Source organism: Pelobates fuscus, chromosome 7 (assembly GCF_036172605.1).
Source record: "Pelobates fuscus isolate aPelFus1 chromosome 7, aPelFus1.pri, whole genome shotgun sequence".
NCBI classification, from domain to species: Eukaryota; Metazoa; Chordata; class Amphibia; order Anura; family Pelobatidae; genus Pelobates; species Pelobates fuscus.
Window position 1 is genome coordinate 102,021,528 of NC_086323.1, and position 25,104 is coordinate 102,046,631.

General features: G+C 43.5%; 1 protein-coding gene across 6 annotated transcripts in view; it reads right to left on the minus strand.

Moving 5' to 3' along the window:
- The window catches only part of GRIP2 (glutamate receptor interacting protein 2), a 383,817-nt gene that overhangs the window by 107,882 nt on the left and 250,831 nt on the right, over window positions 1-25,104 (minus strand). Inside the window, exon 1 of one of the 6 annotated variants that reach the window (XM_063426281.1) lies at window positions 10,859-10,917. The exons of the other annotated variants lie outside the window; for them this stretch is intronic. Coding sequence (XP_063282351.1) covers window positions 10,859-10,913 — 55 coding nt within the window. The 5' untranslated portion in view covers window positions 10,914-10,917. Of the gene's footprint in view, window positions 1-10,858; window positions 10,918-25,104 lie in introns of those variants that run through there. 6 annotated transcript variants of the gene reach the window in all.

Consider the following 25,104-nt stretch of genomic DNA (forward strand, 5'->3'; position numbering starts at 1 on the left):
ACGTGGACAGTATTAGTGGATGGGTCTGGTCAGAGTAGGCAGTATTGGTGGATAGATAGTTGCAACAGTATCACTAAAATCACTGAAACACTAGTTTCAATGGTAGCAATGGTACTAGTTCAGACTTCATAAAATATGAATATATGCAATAACATATTAAAAAAGAGACAATACAGAAAGACAGAACAAACTGGACTCGTAACACTGCTAAGAAATGATCAGTCTATCATTTTAATAGTAGGTATATTTTAACAGTGAGAGACAGAATAACAAAAAAAAAAAATCCAGAAAAACGCACGTCAAAAAAGTAATAAATTGATTTGCATGTCAATGAGTGAAATAAGTATTTGATCCCCTATCAATCAGCAAGATTTCTGGCTACCAGGCAGGGCCGGCGTCACCGTTAGGCAATCTAGGCATTCACCTAGGGCACAGGCTTACTGGGGGTGCCCACCAGTGCTGGGCGAGCGGCTCTAGAGCTGCCCCCCTCAGCGCCGGGCCGATCCTCCAGGCGCCCGAAAATGGGGGTGCCCGGAGAAGCCGTGTCACTGGGCACCCCGACGCTGCCCTTAAATCGGTATGGCAGAGCAGGCATATGAGGGAGCTTCCTACTCCTCCTTCAAGCGCCCTCTGTGGTGCCGGAAGCCGGAATATGACGTCATTTCGGCCCCGGCATACTAAACAGGGAACTGGAGGAGTAAGGAGCTGCCCCACACTGGACCCCAGGGAGGTAAGGAGGCTGGATGTCTGAGTCTGTGTTTCAGTGAGTGTGTGAGTCTTTGACTGTCAGTGAGTGTGTTTGTGTGTGTGTGTTTGTGTGTGTCTGTCAGTGAGTGAGTGTATGTATATCAGCGAGTGTCTGCCTGTGTGTGTGTGTGTGTGTCTGTCAGTGAGTGTTAGACTGTCAGTGGGTGTGTGTCTGCCAGCCAGTGTCTGCCTGTGTTTGTTTGTGTCTGTCAGTGAGTGAGTGTATGTCAGTGAGTGTCTGCCTGTGTGTGTCTGTCAGTGAGTTGGTATTTGACTGTCAGTGTGTGTGTGTCTGGCAGTGAGTGTGTTTCTGTGTGTGTGTGTATGTCAGTGAGTGAGTTTATGTATGTCAGTGAGTGTGTGAGTGTTTGTCAGTGTGTGTGTCTGTCAGTGAGTGTGCTTGTGTGTGTGTGTGTCTGTCTGTCTGTCAGTGAGTGAGTGTTTGACTGTCAGTGTGGGTGTGTGTCTGACAGTGAGTGTGTTTGTGTCTGTCAGTGAGTGAGTGTATGTATGTCAGTGAGTGTGTGAGTGTTTGACTGTCAGTGTGTGTGTCTGTCAGTAAGTGTGTGTGTCTGTCAGTGAGTAAGTGCATATATGTCAGTGTCTGCCTTTGTGTGTGTCTGTCAGTAAGTGAGTGTTTGACTGTCAGTGTGTGTGTGTCTGCCAGTGAGTGAGTGTATGTATGTCAGTTAGTGTCTGTGTGTGTGTGTGTCAGTGAGTGTCTATGTGTCTGTAAGTGAGTGAGTGTATGTCTGTCATTGAGTTTCTGAGTGTGTGTGTCAGTGAGTGAGTGTGTCTGTCAGTCAGCGAGTGAATGTATGTATGTCAGTTAGTGTCTGTCTGTGTGTGTCTGTCAGTGAGTGTCTATGTGTCTGTCAGTGAGTGTATGTCTGTCATTGAGTTTCTGTGTTTGTGTCAGTGAGTGAGTGTGTCTGTCAGTGAGTGAGTGTGTGTTTGTCAGTGAGTGAGTGTGTGTCTGTGTGTGTGTCTGTCAGTCAGTGTGTGTGTCTGCCAGTGTGTGTGTCTGTCAGTGAGAGAGTAACATGAGTGGGCGGCAAAATGGATCTTTGCCTAGGGCAGCAGAAATCCTTGCACCAGCCCTGCTCCCAGGTGTCTTTTTTTACACAGGTAACAAGCTGAGATTAGGAGCACTCTCTTAAAGGGAGTGCTCCTAATCTCAGCTCGTTACCCGTATAAAAGAAACCAGTCCACAGAAGCAATCAATCAATCCGATTCCCAACTCTCCACCATGGCCAAGACTGTCCAAGGATGTCAAGGACAAGATTGTAGACCTACACAAGGCTGGAATGGGCTACTAGACCATCGCCAAGCAGCTTGGTGAGAAGGTGACAACAGTTGGTGAGATTATTCGCAAATGGAAGAAACACAAAATAACTGTCAGCCTCTCTCGGTCTAGTGTGATCATGAGAATGGTGAGGAATCGGCCCAGAACTACACGGGAGGATTTTGTTAATGATCTCAAGGCAGCTGGGACCATAGTCTCCAAGATCACAATTTGTAACACACTACGCCGTGAAGGACTGAAATCTTGCACAAGATTCCACAAGGCCCCTTGCTCAAGAAAGCACATGTACAGGCCCTTCTGAAGTTTGCCAATGAACACCATGTACTAAGTCAAATCGGTCAAATACTTATTTCACTCATTGACATGCAAATCAATGTATAACTTTTTTGACATGCGTTTTTCTGGATTTTTTTTTATATTCAGTCTGTAACTGTTAAAATACACCTACCATTAAAATTATAGACTGATCATTTCTTTGTCAGTGGGCAAACTTTCAAAATCAGCAGGGGATCAAATACTTTTTTTTGTTATTCTGTCTGTCACTGTTAAAATACCCCTACCATTAAAATTATAGACTGATAATTTCTTTGTCAGTGGGCAAACGTTCAAAATCAGCAGGGGATCAAATACTTTTTTCCCTCACTGTACGTTTTCGCCTGTGTCTGATTCTGTTCTCCGAGCGTTCGTAGGCGGCGATCCAGATTAAAGTGGTCTGAGAAACACCTACAGTATTTCAAACACATAACATGGGACTCAAACAAGATAGTACCATTTTAAATACCTAACAATTCCAAGCATCCAACAATTTATTCTCCCTGTCCTTGTCTTCCTGCTCAATATGCTTATAACTGAAGTTATTTGCAAAAATCACACTGCTTCAAGCCTACCACTCTATGACGGACATCACAAAGCAACACATATTCTTTTATTCCTATCCAAGTACTTTTTACGATGTGTACCCTCTACACAATCCCCCACATACATTATCAGATTCCTTTACAGCTTACCAAAAACTATGATCATCTCTGACAGCACCACTCAACTTTCAGTAATAATTAGACTTATGCAAAGCAGAAACAATTGTTTCGGCTGAACCACTTAGTCCAAAAATATTTATTTTTTCGGGATGGCCAAAATTTGGCCATATGGCGTTTGGCTTGTCTGAATTTTATTCAGGAAAAAAGATTCAGGAAAACGAATCAGGAGATCCAAAAGGCTGTGAAACTGGGCCAATCAATTTACTACACATAATTTAAATAGTATGCATATATTCTGCAGTAGACTGATAGGCAGATTTTACTACCATTTGGTTCACAGATCAAGTGAAAAGAAGTAATATATTGAAAAAAATGGAGGAACAGTAAAAATCTATATTTTTCTCATGCATTTGTTTAATATAACATTTATAAATATAGATTTTGGTTTTGTTTTTTTACTGCTCTCCATTTTTTTCCTTTCTACTGGTAACTGCTCACTTAATCTGTGAATAACTCAACATTTAACAACTGTCCCCTAGCCATCAAACTCAGATAAATTGCAGTTTGTGACTAATTTAATCTCCATGCCTAGTATTTAGCTGAACTTCAGCACGTCCATTGTTGAAGCTGATGAATTACTTGCTTGGCAGAGGTTTATAGGATACCCTCAGCTCCTATTTAAAATATTGGTAGCATCAATTGCATCATTGGAGTTTCATACTCGATTGGTCAAAACTCACTGAAGAAGATGCAAAGCCAGTGGAACTGCAGCAAATGCAGGAAGGTGTATATGCTTTTTATTAAATATTTTTTTGCATATACATTTTTAATGCATTAACAAAATAAGGGTCACCTCTTACCTGGATTATTGCTTTAAGTAACATTAACACTATGTGTACATTAACAACAAGACAATCTTCTTGAAATCACTGGAAGTCTAGGCATAGCCCTCATTGTGACTAGGTGCTTCTATGGTAAAGTTTTAACCAAAGATACCTCCCAGGAATACATTCTACTCTCTGTAAGATATAGTAATGGGTATGTCTATGCAGCCTATTCACTAAGCCAGGGCCCAGCAATCTATGGCACGTGTGCCATACATGTCACTTGAGGCGCCTTTGCAGGGCACTCCAGGATGCCAGAGACAGTGGGACTTCAAATATCTGCTAGTGCCAACCGAATGGTTATTGCAAGTGGAGGGAGGCAATCCTTATTTTACGCATTGCAACACTTAGGGAAAGTAATCTCTTCCTCCCACCACTGTTGAATGGGAATCCACACTGAAGTATAGTAGTCCACTGCAGCTATCGCAGCTCCTGCCCTTGACCTGTACCTGGACAGCCAGGTCCCCACTGGACCCCAGAGAAGCCACCCACACTGCAAGATATACATAGAGCTGCAGAATAACCCTCCACCTTATACAAATAATACAAACAGCACACACAAACACAGTCCCCACAAACACAAAACCACTGACAATCCACATACAAGCAAACAACCCCACAAGCAGCCTCTCACATGCAAACCACAACAGCCCACAGATATACACACCACCAAACACACAATGTGACATATCATTCAGACACACAATTCCACAAGCAGCCCCCATATACACCCAACATCCATAGGTATCATACACAATACCACAAATTACTAGGAACATATACAATCTAACAGCCCACATACACACAAATACAATGCTACAAGTGAACTGCAGCACCCATAAATAACACAAGCACAATATGGCAACACACACCTAAAAAAAAAAAAAAAGACTTTAAGATCTTGTTTTGGCACAGTACTACTAAAAGGTTGCCAACCCGTGTACTAAGCAATGCATTGTGATGAATTGTGAATTAAGCTTAAGCTAAAACAGCACATCAGGAAAGCATTCCCCAGCTTAACTGAGTGGAAAGATTTATTCATTTCTTCTAGTATCCTCCTGTATTTTCTATGTCGGTTTTCAAATCACCTTTGTAGTATAAAACAGGCACATAATGTTTACTGTGTCCCGTGCAGAAACATTTGAACTATTGGAAGACTGCTCTATGTGAAGTCATTGAGAATATTCCCATCAACCTTAAACACCAACAACAGCCTATATCCCCTGCACACATACACTCAGCAGTTGCACAGATAAACTACATTCCCAATACCAACCAACACAAACACCACAGCCCTAATTGCCACCACACACTAAAATGCCAATTTCCCTCCAACACACTACAGCCCCAATTTCTGTCCAACACATAATATAGCCAAAATTCCCTCCACAACAAACACACAAAAGCAACAATCCCCCCAAACATACCTTATAGCCCCTATCCCCCAAACATACACACTAACTCCTACCCCCCAAACACAACATACAGCCCCTAATCCCTCCAAACATACACCACAGTCTGTGTCACCTAACCACACACTACAGCCTTTATCCCCCTAAACACACTACAGCGCTATTCTCATACAGCCCCTATTCATATGCACAGACGCATACTACTCTGCAAACAGCCCCATCCACACAAGCAACCCTACAAGCAGCCTCCGTTTGTTTAACTCCACAGAAATACACAACACAAGTAGCCTACTCTCACACATGTAACCTCACAAGCAGCCACCGACACACACACACAAACACAACCCCACAAGCAACCATCCCCGAATCCCCAGAAACAACCACCACCATAAGCAACCACCCCCTGCCCACACACAACCCAACAAGCAGCCTACAGACACACTCACTCTCTCCAAATCCTGCCCCACTTATCATTCAACCACCCACCTTGTCACATTCACACATACTGCCAAATACATAAACTTTTTGTATAAACATATAGGGGGGGCAGGGGGGAAATTGGCCTTGGGGCTGCAAGGAGGGTAGATCCAAGCCTGGCTGTAAGCACTGTGTACATAGATAATATTCAGATCAGACACTTAATGTTCAGTAAGCGGATATGTATATCATAGCTGGTGATGCCCTGGATTTGCACTTAGTGGAGCTGGAATGTGTCCAGAGCTCTATCTGAAGCTCCCAGATTGGCTGTGGATTCTGTGCTTCAAGCTAGCTCCTATAAAGCCATTACTGTTACCGAGCTTAAACAAGGATTAAAAAAACACACACAAATTGACACTGGTTTTCCTGTCTTTGAAAATGTGTTACCAAAAATAAAAAAGTGATGTATATCATAATGGTATAGTAACCATGGTAACATGCTGGAACTCTGGGACTAACATTTTGCAAACAGCAAAGCAACATTACACGAACAATTCTTAAATATTCCGTTCCTTTTCCTTATTAATACACAGGAGAGTCCCTGGCATTAAATATGCAGGAGGACTTGCTCCTTCTGCATTTTCTTACTCATTATTATCTATTTATATAACACCAACATAAACTGCAGCACAGTACAACAACATTTTATTGCATAGAACTCACAATATCAACACATGTTCCAGCTGCTGTTCCTGCGGTAACTGCCTGAGAATTTTGGGAGCTGCAGTTCAACACACAGTTGTAGTTGGTCACCGATGATGAGGTATGCGTGGGGTGCTGAGAGAGACTGAGAATTAAAAATGCAGAATGTGGAGTAACTCGTCTTGAGCTATCTCTAAGTTCCGTAACAGAATGTAGATTCTGTGGAACAGAGCACTTAACCCCCACCCCACTATTATCTATAGAATATCTGTCCGCAGGACCAATTTACATTAATTTGCTGTCTTTTATGGTGTGCCCCTTGAGATATTTATTGAACAGTTTATTCCATGGATCGGGTGAAATATTTTAACTGTACACTTGACTAGTCATACCAAAAGCAGACTGCACACTGTACCTATCTGTACACTGTGCAAGCAGTTTTGCCAGCAAATGTATAGATTTGGAGAAAAAAAAACAATTTAAACTATTTATTTTTCTTTTCCCATCTGACTCTCAATTCCTCTCGGCAGACATTGAATGCCGAGGGTTTGAGTGCCAGGGAGAACAGAAGATCTCACACAGGACGTCCCTCTGCTCTCCACCCATAGCAACCACAGCACATGTACAGTAGGAAACTCCCTAGCCCGGGCTGATTAGGGAGTTGCAGGAACAGAGTAATATAACGTAACTCCGTTCAGATGCCGGCATGCTGGCAATGAAGTGACCCCAAACAGGACAAATCAATGAAGACCAGAGGATGCGAAGGCGGATCAGAGGTGGATTTTACAAAAGTGTAACACCCACCTCTTTAATGAAATCACAATGGGGGAGGGTGGGCCAGGTAAAGCCTGACAGTTTCCTTTTAAATTGTTGGGGAGTAGGAGGGGGGGTGTGGCACGGGCTGTCCTTAAAAATATGAGGTGACTTACTAAAAACAATTAATGCAATTAAAATGTGATGAAGAACAAGAACAATGTATTGTGTTTACACAGACTGATTTCTAAACACATTCATTGTAGTTTAAAGACACATTACTGTGAGTATTATTCCTGTGGAGTTCTATTATATATATTTATCAAGGCTTGATATTTTGCCGAAACATTGGGGGCAATTTTAATTATCTCCCTATTCTTAATATTTCTGTTGTCTCTTCTTATGGTATGTATTTCGATATTGGTTAGGTTTCCTTTAATGTATCATTGTGAACTCTATATCATGTACTGTATAGCACTGCTGCATCTCTGTTTCTGTTTGCATGAATACATGTGATTTATGTATACTATGTTTTTTTTTGCATGGATTGTTACTTTGATATTATTGTTTATGTTTTTCATACCATTCAGGGATACCTTGTACATTCGTCCTAATCAATAAAGTTTATTTTTATTTTAATGGTTGTGCTCCTCACTTGGCATTGTTTGTAAATGTTTTAGTTTATTGGGATATAGGACCCTTGAGTCAGCACCCTATCTAAGTATTTGTATTTGCTGAGATAAATTGGAGTGTGCCTACCTTTCTAAATCAAATTTTATATTGAGCTCTGTTATACCCTGAGACGTACAAACAATATGGAACTCTTAGAAAGGAGGGACAGAGGGATGTGGGCACAAGGAAGAGACGGCCCCTCCTAAGTAGGATCACTTGGGAGGTATGGAATAACCATATGGGTGAGTCTTACATCGTGCACTGGTAGAGCCAAAGTTAGTGAATAGTGATGGACCCACATGCTGTTTGGAGTCAATATGTCTGCAGCACATAGGGTGATGTGTTAGTGGCATTCTTGCAGATAAAATTCATCATATGTTCATTGGTTTATTGACTAAACTGTGAATGGGTACAACTTGAGCTGTAAATTATAAATATTAGGCCATAAGAGCTGATTCCCTGGATAATTTCTGACCACTCACTCATGGTTTTGTGAATAAACTCTTTTAACATTAGACCACACTCTCATTCTGGGTAAATAGGAAGTTGTTAAGCCTGAAATGACTTGTACTCTATGCTGAGACTCTCATTCTCTATGTAAGACTCCAAATTCATGCTTTTGTTAATAATAAACCATACCTAAAACATTTCTACTTGACTAAAGAGTGCACTATTAATGCATTAATTACTAAAAGTACCTCTTTAGACCTCGGAGTGTAGGTTCGGTTCCAGGATCAATTTACAAGATCTGACCTCAATAATATACCGTAAACATCAGTGAGCTGGCTAATAATAACATGTACCTTAATGCACACTTGACATTGAGAGAAAGTCTAAATGTATTTACCCAGGTAAAAAATAAAATAAAGTGCCGAAGTTCATCTTTTTATAAGAAGCAGCATTAGAAGTCCTCAGTGACCCTAAGTTGTTGCATTAATGCATATCATTAATCTGCTTATTAGAGAGCTGATAAGGGCCTACTTTATGGTAAGTACATAGAGATGGCAGCAAAGACTACCAATCTATTTCTTATGACATTGGCAGGGTAAGAGAGGCCCTTCAGGGATGCTTTTGCCACATGCTGGCTACTGAATACCTTTATTTATATCTCAGACCTTCGCCAACCATGAGACTTTACTCATTCAATAATCCATCACCAAAATGATTTGATGCTCAACATTAAGTACTTGCAAAAAGAGAAAAAAAAGGAAAGAAGAAAAAAACACCCTCCTCCAATCACGTGCTAAACTGGACAAAGGGCAGGCAGCAGCCCTAAAGAGTTGATATCAATGGTAGAAAGAGGATCCAGGCGCTCCAAGTATCTTCAAATGTATTTATTGGGACAAGTGAGACACCAGTGTCTCGCTTGTCCCAATAAATACATTTAAAGATACTTGGAGTGCTTGGATCCTCTTTCTACCATCAACATTAAGTACTTGACATATTGACGCAAGCATCAAAAGGTTTTTATTGTCAAGAATTTATGCTTGTTAATTTGATGCTCAAGAGAAAACACTTATGTAAACAATTTTGTGAGACACTTTCTTAAAAAAAACAAAGTGGTTCTTTCTAAAAGATAAATCACACAATTACTACTTAGCACTTACGCTCAGAGAAATAAAAGAATTGTGATTTTTTTTTTCTTTCTTATCTTACTTGGACAACCAAAGTTATACATCATAGTGTTCAGCAGTGTATCTGCTCATTTCCAGGAATTGTGAGCCATGGAGAATTGCCCTTGCTGGAATAATTCCAAAAGCCTATAGTGCAGTACAGCAATTCAGCTGGGACCCTTCAGGAATCAGCATATTCCTCTCCTGTATCTTGAATCTCCAACTGCTGATTCTGCTTTAACCAAGTATTCTTACCTTTCTCCTACACAGCCTCTCACACAACTCAGCTTTTTTTCTTTTTAATACTAATTTATTTTCAGTTGCATGCCTTGGGATAGAGCTGGGAGAGAGCGTCGAGAAGACTGAAGCTTTCAGATATATAAAGAGCATTAACTAAGGAAACAGGATAACTATCTTCAGAGAAGAGAATGGATAATAGAGAATACATTTTAAAGTCTACAGAAGTAGTGGACTTCTGGCATCCTTAGCTTGTGACTTGCATCAGCTACGCAATGTTATTTTTAAATAAAATTAAAGTGGAACTGCTACTGTCTTCCACAAATAAACCAATATTATGTACCTGGCGTGACGTTGACTAACAAGGAGTTCTTTCAAATTCATGCCTCTCAACCTTTCGAATGGTCTACAGAGGACAATTTCATTTTGGGGGTTTAAAGCTGGCTGTGTGACCAGGGGTTGGATGATTCCAGGACGTTAGAGATTACCAAAATTATAGAGATTTCATGAAATACGGATAACCATTTAGTTCACTAAAAAAGGAAGAACAAATGTATCTTATTTACACAGACTAATTTCTAATTCTATTTATTGTAGTTTAAAGACTTGTTACCTTGAGTTATAGGACTCCGTCCCCATGATACACTTTTATACAAAATTAAACATTTCAAGCTAATGGAAAAGAGGGGCGGAAGGACTTTGATCCAAAGTAAGAACTGAACCTCATAATGATTGGCACTTGTGAGCTATGTGCATACTACTGATTTTTTATCTTGCTGCTTGGAGCGTTCCTTTAATTAAAAAAAACCACAATATACACATCATAGATTTGATTTAAAATATATTAATTTTATCTCATCTACAAACGGTTAATAGAAAATAATCCACACACTGCAGAACTTCAAAATCAGTGCATTTTCTATGCAACTCAGTACATATTCTTTAGCACGCAGCACATTAGCAATCTCTAAATACATAGTTTACAACAAATATCCCTCTACAAGGCTTAAGGAGGTGGCCCAAGGGGACAGCGCCCAGGTACTCGATTGTTCCTGACCTCAAAGGAATATACAAAAATGAGTACTTAACGAACATTACATATAAGCCTGAATGATTTCAGCTGTGCGCAGTACTATACCTTTCCCTCGCCTCCTTACAATCCCAAAACGGCACTTTAGTGACACGGAGAACATGGGGAAGATTCCCAATTCTGTTGTTTCTTCTCTTCACAGTTTACTGCTTAGATAAGCCAGGAACATCAGACTTAGTGGGCGACAGAACATGGAAACATTGTAGGACAGAAGGAAAGAGAGATGGAAATTGAACAGGAAAGAATATTAAGATGCTAAAGACAACACTATTTGGGTTCTAACTAGAATCTGAGGTGAAGAGAGAGAGAAAGGAAAAAAGGAATGAAATAGTCAAGGCAGACTCATCCAGTTTTCGGGGATAGGCATCATCCAGTTTGCTGGGACAGATTGTCTTCTCATTGTTTAAGAAGACTTAAGCTCCATCTAGGAAAATTCCATGTGTTCCTTAAAAGAATTCACCCCAAAAAGAACACTCAGGGGATTGTTATTTGTGTAATAAAATTAAGTGCAATATAAAGCATGAGATTCAGAAAGCAAGTGAGACAGATAAGGAGCGTGATATGTGAAAGCTACAGAAGAGAAAATCCCTGTCTTCTAGCAGTATCTGATAGCTGTTACTCCATCCACAAGATAATGAGATTCTCATTAATATTAATAAGTTGTTTCTTTGTTTATTTAGCTCCTGAATTGAAAGTTTCTGCATGATGGTAAAGATGTATTAACTCATTACTTGCAGGAGGCCTTGTGTTTATATAAACCACTGTAGGTCACAGTCAAAGCAGTCTAGAACAGTCATTCTTCATGCAAGTCATTGTTTGTGGAGTCATGTATGTATGTGAACATGTATGGTGTGCATGAGATCCAGGGTTTCTAGTACTGGTGGATCCAGGGTGGGCCACCAGGGCAAAAGCTTCCACCGAGAAGCCAGGGGAATTTATATCCAGCAGGCAACAGGGGTTAACCAATGGGTCAGGGTCAACCCTACTCTGTCCCACATGATTGCATTAAAGTCAGAGGCATTGCTAGGTTCCATAAACACATTGGACTTATCCTTAAAAGAACAACTTGATGACCACTACACTAACAGAGAGGTGGGGATGTGTTATGCAATATTCTCACCTTTCTAAGTTATTTCCCCTCCTGTCCACTCACGAATAGTATATTGCTGATGCTCTCTGGGATTGCAATGAAAGTATAGCTAGAAGCAAGCACATTTTGCATAACCTGGGATTCTATGGAATCCTGCCACACTATGTAACAATCTGAGGAGGGTAAAACAATGTTCTCTTCCCCAGCATCCCTCCTGACTAACATCAGGGATGGCACCGCCCCTGCCCTTATTTATCCTGATGAAGCATTATACTGCTGATATATTTTTTTTTTAATAGGCAATTGCTTTAAAAAGCAGCTGCCTGATATAAAATGTAAAATAACATAAAAAACACTTATATCCTCCCGCCTTCTACACCAACGGCCCCCATCTGCCCCCCTAACAATGCCTATAATTCCCATACATGGGAAAGGAGACATCTAATTAATTTGTCAGACAGGAATCAGGGCATTAGTGTCAGTGCAGAAGCTGAATGCTTAAACGTGAGTAGGTATTTGTCACTGTATGCATATTTGTAGATCTGTAAACGTGTCCACGTTTTAGAATTCATTGCGAATTCCAGCAGTGCCCACCTGCGTTTTGGCTTTGGATCTGCCCCGGTTTCAATGTTTGGATCTTGTTAGGGATGCTTTTAACGGGAGACTAAAGAGAACAGACGCTTTTCTGAGCTGAACAGTAAGTGTTGATTGCCCCTCTGACCTCCTCATAGGAGCAGAGCTACTTACAGTATATATAGTGTATAAAAATTAGACTGTGTGGGTGTATCATTGTGTATACATAAACATGCTGTCAGAAAAGAATTGTCAGTTTTCTTGCTCATCCATGCTCCACAGAGGTGCTAGAGATATAGACAGTCGTCAGACAACAAGCGTGTTATTGACTATGGATAACTTTTAAATGCATGAGAATTTTCATCACAAATCTTTCTACAGACGTTATTTAGGACTAACTGACCCCAAACTCCAACCAATATAGAAATATTCCATGGAACTGTGCACCTTTTGATTCAGGCAGGTTCAATACTAAACACAGCAACCTTCTTAAGCAATTTAAATTTTAGAAAGTTTATGGTCAAAATCTAAGAAAATTCTCTACTCTGTAATAATCTTACTGTTTACAGACACAAGGAAAATTAAAATATCCCATATTTATAGTAACCTTTTTAAAAAGCAATCCATGGCACCTTTCCAATAATGCAAAAGTGATGAGGATGTATCTGGCATTGATCAGACATCACCATGTGCACTCCAAATCCAAAAATGCTACTGCACAAATACTAATTAAATAGGCTCAGCTAACCTCCTCAATCTGAAAATTAAATCCCTACCTTGGACAGATTATTTACCATATTTTAAGAGTAGCACCCCACGCAATACTCAGGGACACTTAAAGGAATACTAACTGCAAACAGTGTAACTGCTCCAACTAATTGAAGTGGTCATAATGCCTAGAGTCTACTGATATCCATTCCTTCTAGTTTTACTTAAACCTACACTTTTCCTATCAAAAACCTCATGTTGCATATACAAGCCTGATGTTAGGCGGTTACGCATCTATGGCTAATGTGATTTTACCTGTACAATGTTTTTACGCCATGTTACCTACATATGGCCATATAATGCCGTTAAAAAGCTGTGAACATGCGATATGAACAAAAATAAAGAATTAAACAAAAAAAAAATAATGCCTAGAGTCCCCTGGCACTATTCAGTGTTAAACTGTTTTTAATGGTGTAATGCTAAACAAGAGTCTCCCCCAACAGTCCATCCCCTTGGTGTTTTTCAGGCTAATGATGACGCATCAGCCAGATGAGCAGTCAGAGTGTCAGCAGACAACTTTTGGCCTGTCCCAGTGGCCCAATGTTTGAAATGAATTGATAAAGCTAAGGAAGGGTGTAATCTCTGCTTCAGCCATACCTACAGCAGGGGACAGACTGGAAATGGATCCTCATTTAGTTTTAAACTGCATGAAAATAGTTTAACACTGGGGGCGGAGCTTGATGGCTGAACCGGGCAGACGCTTGCTAGATGGCCTCTTTAGCTACACAGCAAAAATTGGCCTTTTACTATGACCCAGACACTGATCAAAGTGACCCAAACCCCACAACCACAATGGGAAGAAAAACAAAGAAGCAAAATATGGACCGACCCAAACCAGGGGTCGGCATAGGAGATTTATTCTGCCGGACGCAAGGCCACTGCCAGCTTACCTTCTGCGAGATCTCCACAAACAGTAACGAGCCCAGGAGAAATGGGGCCAGTAACAGCGACAATGTTAAAAACCATGCTGGGTGACTTGCAGAGGATTCTCCAAGCGAATGTCACACAGCTGCGAGCAGACCTCACAGGCCTAGTGGGCCGCATTGACGTGGTGGAAGCAACAATCGCAAGACATCACGGAGCTCAGACCTCAGACAAGAAATACAGGCACTTAAACAGCAATACACCAAAACTTTGCGGCAATAAAGGATGCGAGTCGCGCAATAACTTTAGAGTCACAGAAGATATTCCCCACTGAGGAAATCCTACATTTCCTAAGTCAGCTCACAGTAGCCTTACTGGCACCCAAACAAGCCAGAAGCATCGGCTTTGACATGGCCTTTCGGATTCCCGGAGGTGGCCCCGCGAGACCTCGGGTTAAGGTTCAAGAACTCGGCTGACAAAATGGCGGTCCTCGAGGCCCTGAAAGGGTCTGCCACCTGCAGCTTTGAAAATATCCTTTTACTCTGACCTATCTGGCGACACCCTACAGTGGCGCAGGTCCCTGCAAACTTTCACCACACTGCATAGGGCCCACCATTTTAAATACCACTGGCACTCACTGTGCACACTGCAGGTGATGCATGACAACCAGGTCCACTCCATCTCGGACTTCCAAGAAGCAAATGCCCTGCTGCGCCAACTCGGACTGCCACTGGAGGGCTTGCCGACAGTAGCCGCCTCAGAGCTACCCACAGCAAAACCAAGATGGGACCAGTAAGGATCATGCCCTTCATCCCACAAGGAGCGGGGATTGCCACAGCTGCCATCACGTGAACGTCGGACGCCCGCACGAGACTCTCTCATCCAAGAAGGACTTTAAACCAGATGCTTTCCGAAGTGGTTTTTCTTTTAAACTTATTGTTAAGCATTCCCATTTTCAGTCAGTCATTGGATTCATACCTGCTTTCATTTACCTCAGAAATCACTAGACCCACCGGGTGCAGACAATGCCTCATATTTTGGGACTTTCTGCCCTTGCGATTCAGAGCTCAATCAGTCCCCACCTTAAGTGGACAAAAAAATGTCCTGCTAAAGTTTTTCTAGTTCTTTTTTTATGTTTATTTTCATCTTACTGAATTGCAACTTCACACAAAACAATTCAGGCCCCCACTTCCAAGACGAGTTATGCCAAGCCCCGGACAAATGGGGAACACGGAAGTGCACCACGCCTCCACAATACACATAGCGCCAAGACCACGCCAGGCTACCTATGCAGCCACAACAGTAACATAGGGACCAACTCAGATGCAATACACAAACACGACCCATCGAAGAGGATAACAATGACTGCCACTCACACACCAGTAGTTTCTATAGTAGCACAAGGGCTTAACGTCAAGCAACGACCACACGAAAGACACTCACTAATCAGACACCAGCTATCACCACTTGACTTCAACCTAGACACAAATATAAGAAAGACCCTACTCTCAAGCAAAGCCCACGCACAACAGAATACACTGTACAATATATGTCACAAATGTATTGCAATGTCTGTTTATCTTGATTTTCATGACTACAGGGAGTGCAGAATTATTAGGCAAATGAGTATTTTGACCACATCATCCTCTTTATGCATGTTGTCTTACTCCAAGCTGTATAGGCTCGAAAGCCTTCTACCAATTAAGCATATTAGGTGATGTGTATCTCTGTAATGAGAAGGGGTGTGGTCTAATGACATCAACACCCTATATCAGGTGTGCATAATTATTAGGCAACTTCCTTTCCTTTGGCAAAATGGGTCAAAAGAAGGACTTGACAGGCTCAGAAAAGTCAAAAATAGTGAGATATCTTGCAGAGGGATGCAGCACTCTTAAAATTGCAAAGCTTCTGAAGCGTGATCATCGAACAATTAAACGTTTAATTCAAAATAGTCAACAGGGTCGCAAGAAGCGTGTGGAAAAACCAAGGCGCAAAATAACTGCCCATGAACTGAGAAAAGTCAAGCATGCAGCTGCCAAAATGTCACTTGCCACCAGTTTGGCCATATTTCAGAGCTGCAACATCACTGGAGTGCCCAAAAGCACAAGGTGTGCAATACTCAGAGACATGGCCAAGGTAAGAAAGGCTGAAAGACGACCACCACTGAACAAGACACACAAGCTGAAACGTCAAGACTGGGCCAAGAAATATCTCAAGACTGATTTTTCTAAGGTTTTATGGACTGATGAAATGAGGATGGAGGATGGAGTCAAGCTCAACTCCCAGTCCTACTGCCAGTTTCTGGAAGACACCTTCTTCAAGCAGTGGTACAGGAAGAAGTCTGCATCCTTCAAGATAAACATGATTTTCATGCAGGACAATGCTCCATCACACGCGTCCAAGTACTCCACAGCGTGGCTGGCAAGAAAGGGTATAAAAGAAGAAAATCTAATGACATGACCTCCTTGTTCACCTGATCTGAACCCCATTGAGAACCTGTGGTCCATCATCAAATGTGAGATTTACAAGGAGGGAAAACAGTACACCTCTCTGAACAGTGTCTGGGAGGCTGTGGTTGCTTCTGCACGCAATGTTGATGGTGAACAGATCAAAACACTGACAGAATCCATGGATGGCAGGCTTTTGAGTGTCCTTGCAAAGAAAGGTGGCTAAATTGGTCACTGATTTGTTTTTGTTTTGTTTTTGAATGTCAGAAATGTATATTTGTGAATGTTGAGATGTTATATTGGTTTCACTGGTAAAAATAAATAATTGAAATGGGTATATATTTGTTTTTTGTTAAGTTGCCTAATAATTACCGTATATACTCGAGTATAAGTCTAGTTTTTTGGCACATTTTTTGCGCTGAAAAAACCCAACTAGACTTATACTCGAGTCAATGTCTGTATTATGGCAACTTACATTGCCATAATACAGACAAGGGGCTGTTGGGGGCTGGCAGGAAGCTGTTACTTACCTCTCCTGCAGCTCCTGTCAGCTCCCTCCTCCTCCGCGCCGGGCCGGTCAGCTCCCTCTGCAAGTCCCAGTGTAAGAGCCGCGGGGTCACGAGCCTTACACTGGGCCTTGCAGAGGGAGCTGACCGGACCGGTGCGGAGGAGGAGGGAGCTGCAGGAGAGGTAAGTAAATGCTCGCTGCCAGCCCCCTCCTACACAGCCCATCCACTGGACCACCAGGGAGTGAGAGCCCCCCTCCCTGCCATGTATCAAGCAGGGAGGGGGGACGAAAATAAATAACAATTGAAATAATAAAATAAAATATTAATAATAATAATAAAACAAAATTTTACTAATAAAACAAAAAATAATAATAAAAATGCCCACCCCCCACCAAGGCTCTGCATCACATACACAAACACACACTGCATCACACACACTGCATCACACACACTGCATTCATACACACACACACTGCATTCATACACACACACACTGCACTCATACACACACACACTGCACTCATACACACACACACACTGCACTCATACACACTGCACTCATACACACTGCACTCATACACACTGCACTCATACACACTGCATTCCTACACACACTGCACTCATACACACACACTGCACTCATACACACACACTGCATTCATACACACACACTGCATTCATACACACACACACACACTGCACTCATACACACACTGCACTCATACACACACTGCACTCATACACACACACTGCATTCATTATATACACACACTGTAAATAAATATTCAATTCATATAATTTTTTAGGATCTTATTTTATTTAGAAATTTACCAGTAGCTGCTGTATTTCCCACCCTAGTCTTATACTCGAGTCAATACGTTTTCCCAGTTTTTTGGGGTAAAATTAGGGGCCTCGGCTTATATTCGGGTCGGCTTATACTCGAGTATATACGGTATGCACAGTAATAGTCACCTGCACACACAGATATCCCCCTAAAATAGCTAAAACTAAAAACAAACTAAAAACTACTTCCAAAAATATTCAGCTTTGATATTAATGAGTTTTTTGGGTTCATTGAGAACATGGTTGTTGTTCAATAATAAAATTAATCCTCAAAAATACAACTTGCCTAATAATTCTGCACTCCCTGTATATCGACCCACTCATGCTTGTGAGCTAGGTACAAAAAAAGAATAAAAAAAAAAAATGGTTTAACACTGAATGGTGGGACAGTGCCAGCCCTAGATTTGGATTTTCGGCTGCTCTAGACACGGGCGGATTTTTGCGACTCTAGGGCGGGCGGGCAGGCGCTTAATAGAGGTGGCGAGGGAACTGAGCTCCTTCTCCTGAAACAGTGCTCCATGCAGGGTCTGCCCTAAGTGAGCTGACCGGGTTGATTGGCAGTCAGCCAGGCTTACCTGGAAGTAATTTGGGCAGGCCTTTTACTACCACCGGCATCCCAATTCCTTAGATGCCAGAGTTAGGAGGTATGCCAATGTATAATCATCATCAATTGTCCAACATTCTGATTCCACTTCAATCCAACTGTCCTCCAAATCCCTCTATAATAACTGCCGTAATTAATGTTTTTTTATGATATAATGTCCTGGTTCATGGCAATCTTACTATTTAAGAACATTTTGCAAAAACTTCTCACACTTTTGATGGCATAATTTTTCTGTCTTAAAAGAGCCCAACACATTTTAAATTTGAATATTTCACAGAGTATACTAGAAGAGTTTTAGAAACAATATTATAGCTGGCTGTTTTTTGCACATTTAGTAAAATTTGCTTATGATATATAGATACTGCACACCATTATATTTGATCATTTAAATTATATCAAATAATACATGTATATACCACTCTACAATACAATGTCCTCTGCCTAATATCTATACATAATATATAGATATGTAAGACTCTATTCCCTAAAAATCGATTTGGGATAAATTCAGAAGCGATTTTTAAAATTTGGGCCCAAATAGCCCAAATTGAGGGATTCAAAAAAACTCTATCTAATTAGAAGAATTTTTCAAACTCAGCTATATTTGGTTTTCAAAGTCGGTTGTCAGCTCACCATAATTCGCTTTTTTATAAAACAATACCGTTATATACTCTGCTAAACTATTTATCACTCCCAATATGCTGCTTTCTTTTGTCGCTGTGTATCAGTAATAAACCGGAGATAATCTGTAACAGTCTATTTACCACACTGCGAAACTGGCATTGTCTCGAAGTGCTTAGTATTGGGTGAAGTTACTGTAATGTGTAAAAATTTCATTCATACTGTAAATTTGAAATATTCGTCTATAATTCTTGATTTGGAGCCTGTCAATGAATAGCATAATAAAGTATTTATTGAGATATTTTTATGTTGCATCTCTGCTCATAGCAGACTGATGGAGCTCTTATATGACTGCATAATCTCACAAATAGTTATACATAAGGTGTTGTGGTGATATGTCAAAGTGATATTTTTTACCATTATCACAATTAAGGTTTCTAAATAGCATAACATGAAGAGTGTGTTTATGTATGTACTAATGCAGAATAAATATTCCCACATTGGTGATAAACTTGAAGACTTGGAAGAGCTAGTAATCTCATGTGAAATAAAGGCAAAATACTTCAACATCTGGTGGGTATTTTGTGATGTATAAAGAAGTTTAGTTTTATGTACATACAGAAAATGGTACATGCTCAAAACAAGCGCTTATTTCTATATAAGATTATGTCTCTTTTATACAAACCCCCATTTATTTATTTTTTTGCACAAGTTATGGAACATACTGAAACAATGCAATGCAATCTACGATAAACAAACAACGAACATATTTCTTGAAGCAATGTGACCAGTAGCTCTCTGTTAAAGGGACATCCCACTGCCCAAATACAAAATGAAAAAAATCACTGTTTAGAATATATACCCTAAATGAAAACTTGCATGCATTTAATTATGATTTTTTTTCACTGGAGTTGCATCCAAAAACAGCTTGAAAAAAACTGCAGTTGTCTTGTCTGCTGCCTTTGCAAACCCTCTCCTACCAAACCCGCCCAGACTATCTGTGGCTGTCGAATCACAGACTTCCCAATGCAGTTTAATGAGAAGTATTTGCAAGACAGGGGCTCTGGGCAATTCCTGCCTCTTGAGTTCAGTGCAAATAAGCTAATAGAACCAGGAAGTAACAGGACCAGTTGTCTGATTGAAAGCCAGGGAGGTATAACCAATATAATTTATAAAAGTGTCAATTTCTATTGAAATCTGCACTTTTTCCAAAATGAAAAAAAGAACACACTGTTCACACATAAAGTGTCCCCCTGGACAAATGGGGAAGTGGGAGCATGACTGCTGCCCAGGACAGTGGGATGGAATAATGGGAGCAACAATGTTGCAAATATGGAAGGATTCATAAGGGGGGAGCAGGGGAGGAGACTTACCAGTCAGAAGGAGATTGTCAGTCACCCTGGTTGAATTTTTCTTTCACTGACTGTACTTTCTCCTTGTCTGTTGGGGAATACCTGGGCCTGCAAAAAAACAACCAAATCACTATATTTCACTGATTGAGGACTAGGCTTCAATATGGCTACCCCATCTCTTGAAGAATTGGTAAAAATGATGGAGCTTACCAGGAGTCCCATGGATCCTTGGACCAGGTGATGTCTCAAGTTCAGCAGGCTGCAGGAGGACGACTAGATCGGCGCGAGGGAGCTGAGTCATCGCTGAGCGGGCGGAGGGCCAGGAGGTCGAGGCCTCCGTCGCGTTTGTCCCCGAGTCCTGTGCGGCGGAGCGGAGGGAGGAGTGCCCAGCGGTCCGAGGACGGGAGCGGTGATGCCGGGCGCTTACCAGCGCGAAGAGTAGCCAGCCGGAGGCGGAGGAGGGCCGGACAGGTGATTGCTGAGTCCGGGTCCCAAGATGGCGGCGATCGGGATGGCGGGAACCCGGCCGGAAGGTCGCGCTGCCCGCGCGCTTCTCTTCCGGCGCGGGTAGGTGAGTCGTCATCATGCACGCAATCCTGCGTGCGTGCAACGCCGGACGTCAGGACGCAAGGAACGCTGGACGTCAGGACGCAAGGAACGCCGGGGCGCGCATGCACGCGGACGGCCCGGGCTGGAGCCAGAAGATCATCTGCGGTGCAGGAGCACCCCGAAACGGCCCGGAAAGGACCGCAGAGGTACGCTGGCTGAGGATGATAGGGGGCAGAGTTCCCAGGGACAAGGGGATTTAGGCAGACAAGGGGATTTAGGTAGACAAGGGGATTTGGTTAGACAAGGGGATTTAGGTAGCACAGGGGATTTCGTTACTTTATTGAGGTCTGTTTTAGAGAGGTTGCCTGGTGCTGTCCCCTCCTCTACTCCGCTAGGTATGCGGGGGGCTGCGTCACAGCTTCCGGTCAGGGACAGGGTGATGGGCATTCTGCGTCCACGGTTGCCGGGCTGTGAGCTGTCCCCGTTGGGTTTTTCATGTGGCAGCAGACGTCAGAGACAAAATAGTCCGAGGTGAGTATGTCGACTTCCTGGCTCTGGTTCCTCCAGATAGGGAGTCGGTGGATAGACCACGGCGAGGTGACATGGGTGACGGTGATAGATGTAAGCAGCTTCCCCGCACTTTTGGGAATTGGCTTCAAGGTTTTTCGGTTTTCGCGAGCATTTTAACGGGTAGTTTTCCGGACAAGGCTCCCTCCTTGTTCGGTTATTTGGATCTCATTTGGGGGGCGTACAAGATTTATGGGGGGCAATGCTGGTACCGGTTCGACCAGCAATTTCGGCAGAAGATGGCGGTCAGCGAGGGCATGGATTTTGGAGTGCAGGATGGCAGCTTATGGCTGCTGTTGATGACGCCTTGCCGGCCATCCCCCTTTCCAGGGAGGGCCGGCGCGCTGGCTAGTGCGCCGGCAGGCCAGTGTAGGGGAGTCTGTTGGGTCTTTAATGAGAGCCACTGTAAGTGGTACAGTTCATGCAGGTTCCGGCATGAGTGTTCGCACTGCGGCGGAGCACATCCCGCCGTGCACTGTTTCAAAAAGGGGAAGACAGGGGTGCGCCCCAAAGATGATGTTCCTAGACAGGAGGACGCCAGTGAGCGTCAAAAGGATGCGCCCGTGGCTAGACCAGTATTCTAAGCGGCGGGAAGCGAGTATTCTATTGGACGGGTTTTTATTTGGGTTTTGGATTCCGTTTGTTTGCGGTCAATTTACGGTCGGTTTCGGGTAAGGAGGATATTCTTGAACAGAAATTGGACAAGGAGGTATCCTTGGGCCGCGTGGCAGGACCGTTTTCTGAGCCCCCGTTTTCTAACCTGCGAGTGTCGCCCCTGGGCTTGGTCCCTAAAAAAGAGCCTGGGGTCTTTCGCCTCATTCACTATCCATCCAACGGGTCGGTGAATGATGATATTGACAAAGAGGTGTCGAGGGTGCGTTATGCTTCATTTGACAGGGCCCTGGAATTGGTGAGAGACGCAGGGTCAAGGGCATTGCTCGCAAAATCGGACATCGAGTTGGCCTTTCGTTTGCTTCAGGTTCACCCGGACTGTTTCCACCTCCTGGGTTGTCAATTTAATGGGTTGTTCTTTTATGACATGTGTTTGCCCATGGGTTGTGCCATTTCCTGCTCCTATTTCGAGATGTTTGCGACATTCTTGGAATGGGTGGTGTCCCAGGTGTCGGGTTTGTCCTCGTTGACCCACTACCTGGACGATTTTTTGTTTGTCCGGTCGGAGGATTCCGACGACTGTGCGTTGTTGTTGCGGGCTTTCCGGCAGATCACGTCGGAGTTTGGCGTCCCGGTGGCGGTAAGTAAGACGTTTGGGCCGGTGGTTAGGTTGGCTTACTTGGGGATCGAGATTGACTCTAGTGAGATGGTCTTTCGATTACCTGAAGAGAAGCTGGGTCAGTTACTCTGCCTTATCGACCGAGTTAAGGGCTCAAAAAAAGTACAGTTGCAGCTGATGCAATCGCTTTTGGGTCACCTGAACTTTGCTTGTCGGGTTCTGTCCATGGGCCGGGCATTCTGTCATCGCCTGTCCCTGGCCACGGTAGGGGTTAAGCAGCCATTTCACTTTATACGGATTACAAGTAGGCTGCGGTCGGACTTGCAGGTGTGGAGCGCCTTCTTAGGTATGTATAATGGTCATTCTTGTTGGTTGCATTCAGAGGTGTCTAACGGTGAGCTGGACCTGTTTACCGACGCGTCGGGTCCATAGGTTTTGGGGCCTATTTCCAGGGGCAGTGGTGCGCTGCGGAGTGGCCGGCCACCTGGCGGGGTTCGGAACTGATGGGTAATCTGGCGTTTCTAGAGTTGTTCCTCATTGTGGTCGCGGTTGCATTGTTGGGCGCGGGTTTGGCGCACAGGAAGGTGATTGTTCACACGGACAACATGAGTGTGGTCCAGGTGATCAATCGTTCCACGTCTGGGTCCCCTCCGGTCTTGGCATTGCTCAGGCGTCTAGTGCTACTCTGTCTTCAATGTAATTTGTGGTTGGTAGCCAGGCATGTGCCGGGGGTGGACAATGTCATTGCTGACTCTCTTTCTCGGTTTCAGTGGGACCGTTTTCGGGAGGCGGCTCCGAAGGCGGCGCAGACGAGAACCCCGTGCCCGCCCTACTTGTGGGACCTGGTTTTGGACATCTGAGACGCTTGATCCGGGGGTCCTTATCGGAGTCTTCATGGAAGGCTTACACCGCAGTATGGGATCGCTGGTGGGCCATGGGTAGGAACGGGGAGGTGGCGTCAGACTCCGGAAGATTGACCATTACGCTGTCTTTCCTGGAGTCGTTGTGTGTCGCAGGTAGGTCGGCCGCAGCGACTGAACAATCATTGGCTGCTCTCTCCTTTCTATTTCGTTTTTTAGGTTGGTCGGATGTCACCAAGGCTTTCTGCATTTCCCGCATTTTAAGAGAGTGGAAAAAGTGCCGCGTCCCCGACAAACGGCGACCTATCTCGGGGGCCATGCTACTGCAGCTGTTGGAAGTTCTTCCGGAGGTGTGTAGCTCTACGTACGAGGTACTTTTATTTAGGGTGGCATTCTCATTGTGTTTTTTGGGGGCGCTCTGGATCAGAGAGCTAGTGGCCCCCAGGGCGAGTTCAGTGGCAGCGCTGAGGCTTTCCGACGTCTCAGTGACACCGGAGTGCGTGATACTGTTGATTTTGCGGTCCAAGAAGGAACCAAGAGGGTACGGGAGCGAGGGTATGTATCGGGGTTACTGGGGGTGTATTTTGTCCGGGGAACTTGTTGCGGGCATATCTAGGCGCCAGGGGTGGCGCTGATGGTTCGCTGCTGGTCCATCTGAATGGGTCTTCACTGAGCCGTTTTCAATTTGCGAGCCTCTTGCGGAGCTGCATTTGCAGGTTGGGGGGGGACCCCAGGTTATATTCCACGCATTCATTTAGAATTGGAGCAGCGATGCAGGCGAGCGAACTGGGTTTCCCGAAGGAGGCACTTATGCGCCTCATGGTATGCCTCTGCATAGGTGCAAGTTTAACTGTTGTTCTTTGTTTCGTAGGCCTCGTTCCACATTCCTCGTTATGTGTGGATCCTGGGGCATTCATATGTTTACTGGGCAGCTAGGAGGGCGGAAGAAAGATCACATGGCCGTAATTTGTTATTCCCGTTCCAGGAAGTTAGGGTATGTTGGCGGGGATTGAGGGGGTTACGTTGGGATCAAGTGTACAGGGAGTGCGAGCAGCTGAGTCGCTGTGTCGCTGGCCCAGTGACGCTGATATTGCATGCAGGCGGTAACGATGTTGGCCAACGGAGGTCGGTGGATCTCATTCACGCCATGCATCATGATCTAGCGCGCTGTTTTGTGCTTTTTCGTGACTTGACGCTGATCTGGTCAGAGATAGTGCCCCTGCCCAGTGTGGAAGGTGGGAGGCTATGGGAAGGCACTTGAACGCTGTAGGCGTAAGATTAATGTGGCTATTTCGTGCTTTGTGCGTAGTTTGGGCGGAATAGTGGTACGGCACTTTGAGTTGGAAGGGAATAATTCAGATGTGATGCGTCAGGACGGGGTCCACTTGACCCCAATTGGGCTGGACATATTTAATG